The sequence below is a fragment of the Oncorhynchus gorbuscha genome, linkage group LG17 (genome assembly GCF_021184085.1).
Source record: "Oncorhynchus gorbuscha isolate QuinsamMale2020 ecotype Even-year linkage group LG17, OgorEven_v1.0, whole genome shotgun sequence".
NCBI lineage: Eukaryota > Metazoa > Chordata > Actinopteri > Salmoniformes > Salmonidae > Oncorhynchus > Oncorhynchus gorbuscha.
This window is the reverse complement of record NC_060189.1, coordinates 8,625,724-8,633,357: the sequence shown is the minus strand read 5'-3', so window position 1 is coordinate 8,633,357 and position 7,634 is coordinate 8,625,724. Positions and strand designations below refer to the sequence as shown.

Sequence of the window (7,634 nt, the reverse complement as noted above, 5' to 3'; positions counted from 1 at the left end):
TCCTTGCCCCTTCCATCAGCCAAATTGAAGGTATTGTGACGTTTTAATGAAAACGACCTATAGCCATATACATATAATGAATGGAACGGGCTTGGAAGCTCTAAACCTGGCAATTTGACTGGTAAACACATTATACAATCGCGATTTGGCTGCCTGGTATTGTGATGCAATCATCTCCATGTTATTTTGGAATGTTCTATCAACTGATGCTGGATTGCCATGGTAATGTTAAATGTGGGGCATGATAACTGATGTGGGTCATGCAATGGAATGCATTGTTTTGTAATTGACTCAACAAATCACAGCACAGATGTAAGGGTACACTTCCTGCTTTTTCTTCCTGACTTACTTCTCATTATACCATCATTGACTTAAATGGAGACGCGAGTTTTATAAATTATATTTATATTGTAATAGATCCTCTCCCCTAGTCTACTGCAGCTCCAATAAAGTCTGGGAACACGAAGAACCCGTAAATTAGAGCTTTGAGTTTAAGCCCTTCTATTTGTGGCACAAGAAAATTACACCTTTTGCCTGAGGAAAGAATTGGAAATAGTGCGGGTAGAATATAATTAAGTTGGCATTTTTGTAGAATTGACCAGACAATTGTTATTGACAATAAGTGTTTAAATGGTTACTGTATCATAAACAATGACGTCTTACAAAACAAATGAGAATTAATGAGTATGGCAACGAACCCTACCGATACTTTTGAGAAGTTTGTATAGATTGCGCTGCAAGTTATTGAACAGATAACGTTAGGCTACGTGTGCCTTTCCCCTCATGTGTTCAGTAGGTCAGAGGACTGGACAGCTCCTTTCCTAAATCAGACAGGAGGAGCCAAGCGTGGACCACAATGCTGTCTACTCTATCACACAAAAACCTCACGTCTGAATAGCTACACCGCCGTCTTTATTCCAGTAAATGTAGTGCCATGCTTGGACGCATCCAATATGACTGACTAGCTAGATGAACAACTAAGCGATATAGGTAAAATGTATAATTTTAAGCAAAGTTATTGATTTATCAGTGAAGATTTAAGTTAATATCGTAACGTTTTATGGTATAGTTCTTCTTGTCGCATTTTCGTTTGTGCTCGTGCGTATTTGGGTATCCTATGCTATTTAGTGCGTGGTGTGTTTGCTATTCTTTCAGAACAAGGGCATGAGGAATTTTAATTCAGGTCCGATGCTGCATGCACGTATAATCAACTTTTCAACAATGTCAACCTGTTCTTTGGAGGCGAGGGACTGGTCGTGCTGAGCGCATTGGGTTATGCGAAACCCTGTAGTTATTTTTGACAGAGAAATTAGAAACTGAGCTGCGATTTGACAAATGCTTATTTTACAGGAGAAGAAGCATGCTGAAAATCAGGATGTGCCTGACAACATTTGGGTTATTTCTGATCTTGAGTGTTGCCATCACTAAAGGTAATTTACCACATCATCCATTATAGTTTCCATTATAGCAATAGTACCCTCATTACATAACGGCTGTCATTGAGATGTAATAACTTAATAATAAATCACTTACTAGCTGCGAATATTTTCCTTTTAAATGAATGTTCTGTTTTATCTTAGAGGTGTTTGAAAAGGCATTTCATAGCTAATCTCGTGTTTTCTCTTTCACATATCCAAGCTATTAAATGCAGCGCAGGGTGCAATCCTGAAAACGGCTACTGTGAAAAGCCCGAGGAATGCAGGTAATTCAATTATATAATAGATCATCGGAAGTATGTTAAATATTTGTAGAAACCATGTTTCATCAACATAAGCAGTCCATTTTCATCTTATTTCACCCCATTTCCACATGGCCAAGTCGTCACAGACTAAACAAGAAATTATGTTTTTCATCCTGCTAATTCCAAGTTTAGATGTATTGTTTACAAATATATATATATAAAAATCTACTTTTTCCCAATCAATTATACAATAATACACCCTGTGGAAACATCCAATAATAGTTCATCTGGGTGAGTAAAAACATGTGTGAAGCATAACAACGGTCCCCTTCATCTGAATCATGTTTTCAGATGCAAACCAGGCTGGCAGGGTGTAACATGCAAGCAGTGCATGCCCTTCCCTGGCTGTCTTCATGGCAGCTGTGAGAAAGCATGGCAGTGCATCTGTGAAGAGGGCTGGATGGGGAGCCAGTGTGACCAAGGTGGGTATCTGTGAAGGTGGGTATCATATCTGTGAAGAGGGCTGGGTGGGGAGCCAGTGTGACCAAGGTGGGTATCTGTGAAGGTGGGTATCATATCTGTGAAGAGGGCTGGATGGGGAGCCAGTGTGACCAAGGTGGGTATCTGTGAAGGTGGGTATCATATCTGTGAAGAGGGATGGATGGGGAGCCAGTGTGACCAAGGTGGGTATCTGTGAAGGTGGGTATCATATCTGTGAAGAGGGCTGGATGGGGAGCCAGTGTGACCAAGGTGAGTCCAATCCACCTTTCTCTCACATGTCAGGCCTGACCATGTGAATAAGGTAGGATCCCATAAGATACAGCTGAATGATTCACCGATAGCACATACTTCGTTTAATCTTCAATATACTGTATATTTATGTACATTTTTATGACTTTACCTCGAGCTGAAAGAGAAAGCATATATTTGAGGGTTGAAAGAAAATAGTATTTCCTGTCTCTGATGGCTCTATGTGCTCCACTGTCTTAAAGACACCATGGGTGGGGAGGTGTCAAATATAGTCTACTTGTCACTGGTTTGTTTGTTTTCAATTTACATTGTGGCGATAAAAAATCATAACAAACTCTCTGTGTGTGTGTGTGTGTGTGTGTGTGTGTGTGTGTGTGTGTGTGTGTGTGTGTGTGTGTGTGTGTGTGTGTGTGTGTGTGTGTGTGTGTGTGTGTGTGTGTGTGTGTGTGTGTGTGTGTGTGTGTGTGTGTGTGTGTGTGTGTGTGTGTGTGTGTGCGAGTGTGTGTGTGTGTGTGTGTGCGAGTGTGTGTGTGTGTGTGTGTGTGTGTGTGTGTGTGTGTGTGTGTGTGTGTGTGTGTGTGTGTGTGTGTGTGTGTGTGTGTGTGTGTGTGTGTGTGTGTGTGTGTGTGTGTGTGTGTGTGTGTGTGCGAGTGTGTGCGAGTGTGTGCGAGTGTGTGTGTGTGATGAGCTCTCCCAACAACATTCTATCAACTTTTTCCAGACACCAACCAGTGCTCATCTAAACCATGCACTGATAACTCCACATGCATCCAGACTGGCCAGGGAGGATACCTCTGCATTTGTCTGCCTGGTTACACAGGAGAGAGCTGCCACCTGAAAAAGGGATCATGTCTAACAAACGGGTATGAAATTCTGACATGGTTTGCATTATCTTCATTAAAACCTTAGTCTCTAAAGCTTTTTCAATACCAGATTAGGTGCCATTGAATCCATTGGGGGATCAACCCTTCTGCCTTTCAAATGGACACAGGCTTGTCTCTGGAGACTGATAGGTAATACAGCCTTCCTTGACCGCCATAGTCTCACTGAATCTCATTATGATTGCTCTTTGTTACACTGGCCTGTTATTGACTGAGAGGACCCCGACACAAAATTCAATACAGCTCTGTCTGTGTGTCCTTTCTCTTTAGTTGACAAGCAATCATTTCAGTTCTATTTAAATCCTCTAACTGAAATGACTTTTACATGGAGATGTATATTACCTTTCTTTTTGTGGGACTCTGAGAATGATTCCTAAACACTGAGCCCACATTGGATGTCTAGAGTGAATGTCTAGAGTGTTTTTACACCTGCATTGTTTGCTGTTTGGGGTTTTAGGCTGGGTTTCTGTACAGCACTTTGAGATATCAGCTGATGTACGAAGGGCTATATAAATAAATTTGATTTGATTTGATTTGATGTCTAGAGTGAATGTCTAGAGTGAATGTCTAGAGTGAATGTCTAGAGTGAATGTCTAGAGTGAATGTCTAGAGTGAATGTCTAGAGTGAATGTCTAGTGCAGCATAAGGATTAAAAAGGCATCCTGTTTGAACGGCTGTGAGCATGTGGCTGTGAACACAGTACTGGCTAACAACAAAACATATCATTTGAATGGTCTTACACAACCTCTGAGATGTGACCGATTAAAAAACAACAACATTTAAACCCTCTTGAGCTCTTGTATGTTGCCATAATCCCTGGTACAGTTTTATACTGTGTACTTTATAGAGAAATCAAAGTGAACTGGTTTGCCCTTCAGCTCTCCCTGCCAAAATGGTGGCACCTGCTCCGATGCAGGTGGCTTGGCAGCCTACCCTTCCTGCGCTTGTCCCCTCGGATTCGCTGGAGACTTCTGTGAGATTGACACGGACAGCTGTAATCCCAACCCCTGCCTCAACGGGGGCAACTGCACCGACTACGGTCCTGCGTTCACCTGCGCCTGCCCCGCGGGCTTCAACGGCCCCACCTGTAACAACACCCATGTGGACCCCCTCTCCCCCTGTGCTAGTTCCCCCTGTGGGAACGGGGGCACCTGCGTGGTGGGGAGCCAAAAGAACAGGGCTGGGATATACCATTGTCTGTGCCTCCCAGGGTGCACTTTCACTGGGCATGAATGTACACCGACCCAGCAGCCACACAGGCCCAGAGCCAAACTCAGGCTGGCCAAACTCTCCCCATCACACTACAGCCTACCTGCCCACGCCTTCCATAAACTACTAAGGCCCCCCGAGAGGGACCTTCTCAAGATCAGCCTGAAGGAGACGGTTCACTCGGCCTCTGCCGCCAGCCTGGTCACCCGCAGTCAGCTCATCTGTTTCGGGATGCTGGGCCTGCTCACCTGCCTGGTGATCCTGGGAACCACAGGTATTATCTTCTTCAACCGCTGCGAGACATGGATGGCCAACGCCAAGTACAGCCATCTGGTGCGCCAGCAGAGAGAGCATCTGTTGAGAGCCAATAACAGCGAGGATGAGGGGGACCGCTCTGTCAACATCATCCTCCCTGAGAAGATCAAGCTCACCAGCTTTGGGAAACATTACACGTCAATCTGACATGTGGGTATTTTGACTGACCGTCTGCATAAGGAGTGTGTTTGAGGTTGCAAGGACACCTACAAAACAAATGGAGAAGGTCATGGATTTAAAATAGATTTGAAAGAGAAAACTGAAGCTCTCTGAAAAAATGCAGTTATTCTGTTCTAATGTGATCCACTGTATGTGGAACTTTCCTCAAGTAAGAGGATTGATGCTAAGATGTACAGGCACTATGCCTGGAGAAGAAGGACAATAATGTATGCCTGCCTAATTTTCAGGACATCCACAAGCTGTCGTTTTATCTCTTTCAGATGTTAACTTATAACATAAAAGTGCTTATAAAGCAAAATAATATTTTTTAAAGCAAAATAACCAAAACAGCTGATTTTGATTCTTCGAAGCTTTTGATCTGAACTAATTCAATGTTTTACTTTCCACTTTTATACTGTAGTTAATTATGCATCAAATCGTGTACAAATGTCAGACTTTAAGTCAATTACAGTGATTATCATAAAGCCCCAAGTTTATCATTTTATTACAAATCCCATTGTAGATATGCTGATATTTTGAACTAGAACCAGTCAGTGCTTTTGATGGTTAGATTCTATTAGTATTCAGATTGCTGTTCGTATTTGTCTTCTACATATTGTTGTTAGTGGATAGGATACATCTGCTTTTACAGTATTCAAGTGAACCGCATCTTTCCATTTATACTGCTTTTTAGTTTTTGATTGAATCTATATATTATCAAAAAAAATCTGTCTGGAAATATCAGCAAGTATTGTCAATCTGTAATGAGCATAATACAATTGTTACGCACCACCAGTAGTGGATGGTATAGTACTTTAGATATTCATCCCATTTTATATCGAATTAGTATTATTTTAAAGCACCAATTAATTAAACTCTATAATTCAGCAAGTGTATTTACAAATATTAATGTGACTGCAAACTCCTGCTTTGAACAAAACTCCATCCAAGATTTCATACCACAACACAATCATCGACCCCTGCAGTTTGTTTGAGGGCAAAATAGGATTAAAATGTGGGTGGCTTTAATTTACTTTTCCAGGCCAAGAAAATGTGGGTTGGAGCCATTAATCACTGGATATGTCAACAACAAAAATAGGATGTTGTGTTTGTGTGGTTGGGGCACCGGCAGGAAGTTGGGTACCCAATTTTCACTCAAGAGAGTATTCTGCCACATATCATTTCAAACCATAAACATTGTAGAAAACACTAGCGAGCCGTTTGGATTTCGTACTCTTATTGGTAACATTCGGTTAGTTTTAACCCACCTGGCAAAGACCTGACTTCAACATTAAATCAACATCCATATTTAGTTTTAACTATGTTTAATTCAACTTGATTTCACCTTGAAATACTGTCATTGATTTGTGTTTGAAAAATAGGTAAAAATGTTGACAAAACATTAATAAAAACATTGATATTCGTTGTCAGGAATGTTAAAAATAGGTATTTCATAGAAGGGCCCCTTATCCATCCTCAGTACATGTTACAGTGCTATGTGCTTTTACTGTGATTTGGTAGAATATTGCTTTTTGTGTTTTTCTTGATCTTTGCTAATAAAAATATAAACCAGTCTTCCTTTTTCAAATAAGATACATTTATCAAATACTGTTTCTACAGCCTGACAGCCATCCCAAATTTATATTTCAACTTACAGGTCTAAATATATGTTTTTTTTTTTCAAGAAGACAAACCTGTATTTAAAAAATAAAGTGAAATAAACTTCCTATCCTGGTCAGTCCGTATGTATTCTGGGCCTGTATCCACAAAAGCCTCGCAGAGAAGAAGTGTTGAACTAGGATCTGTCCATATAATATTATTCATTATGATATAAAAGGCTAAACTGATTCTAGATCAACACTCCAACTCTGAGACACTTTGTGAATACAGGCCCAGATCATTGTGTGGGTTCCTAGTATCCGTACCCCGGAATGGGTTTGCCACCACCTTGTGGAGAATATATCACCCTGTATATATCACCCTGTATCACCCTGTATGAAACCAATGAAATAAACACTACTGGACTTTTATAAATTAGTCTACAAAACCTGTAAAGTTATTTACAAACTTAACTATTGACATATTCATGTATACCTTACAAATGAATACCTTACCTTATTATATATTTTTCAGACACATCTAACATACAGTATTATCTACATAATAGAATATTTAAAAATGCATTTAATAAGCATCTGACTAATTGGTTATTTGGTTATTTGCAGTGGCGTAAAGTACTTAAGTAAAAACACTTTAAAATACTACTTAAGTTATTTGGGGGGGGGGGTATCTGTGCTTTACTTTACTATTTATAGTTTTGACAACTTTTACTTTTACTTCACTACATTCCTAAATAAAATAATGTACGTTTTACTCCACACATTTTCCCTGACTCCCAAAAGTACTTGTTACATTTTGAATGCTTAGCAAGACAGGAAAATGGTGCAATTCAGGAGCGTACATGCAGCCTCCATTTAAACCAGGGCACTCCAACCCTGTTCCTGGAGAGTGAACACCTACAGGAGGGTCTCTCTCTATTAACAGGGTTGGAGTGAATACCTACAGGAGGGTCACTCTCTATTAACAGGGTTGGAGTGAACACCTACAGGAGGGTCTCTCTCCAGGAACAGGGTTGGAGT

At 40.6% G+C, this 7,634-nt stretch overlaps 1 protein-coding gene across 1 annotated transcript; it reads left to right on the top strand.

Annotated features, from left to right (window-relative positions):
* The first annotated feature begins 845 nt into the window (after nt 1-845).
* Nucleotides 846-7,029, top strand: LOC124002062 (protein delta homolog 1). The gene is made up of 6 exons (XM_046309307.1): nt 846-990; nt 1,351-1,430; nt 1,639-1,702; nt 2,033-2,163; nt 3,153-3,294; nt 4,191-7,029. The coding sequence occupies exons 2-6, from the start codon at nt 1,361-1,363 to the stop codon at nt 4,981-4,983; spliced, it is 1,200 nt and encodes a 399-aa protein (XP_046165263.1). The 5' UTR covers nt 846-990; nt 1,351-1,360; the 3' UTR covers nt 4,984-7,029.
* Nucleotides 7,030-7,634: the final 605 nt, after the last annotated feature.

What these genes read in the sequence shown, in the direction of transcription:
- LOC124002062 (XM_046309307.1), top strand. Translation starts at nt 1,361, where the DNA reads ATGCTGAAAATCAGGATGTGCCTGACAACATTTGGGTTATTTCTGATC. An exon ending in GAGTGTTGCCATCACTAAAG is followed by an intron (nt 1,431 to 1,638) that starts GTAATTTACCAC and finishes CACATATCCAAG; the next exon opens with CTATTAAATGCAGCGCAGGG. An exon ending in GAAAAGCCCGAGGAATGCAG is followed by an intron (nt 1,703 to 2,032) that starts GTAATTCAATTA and finishes TCATGTTTTCAG; the next exon opens with ATGCAAACCAGGCTGGCAGG.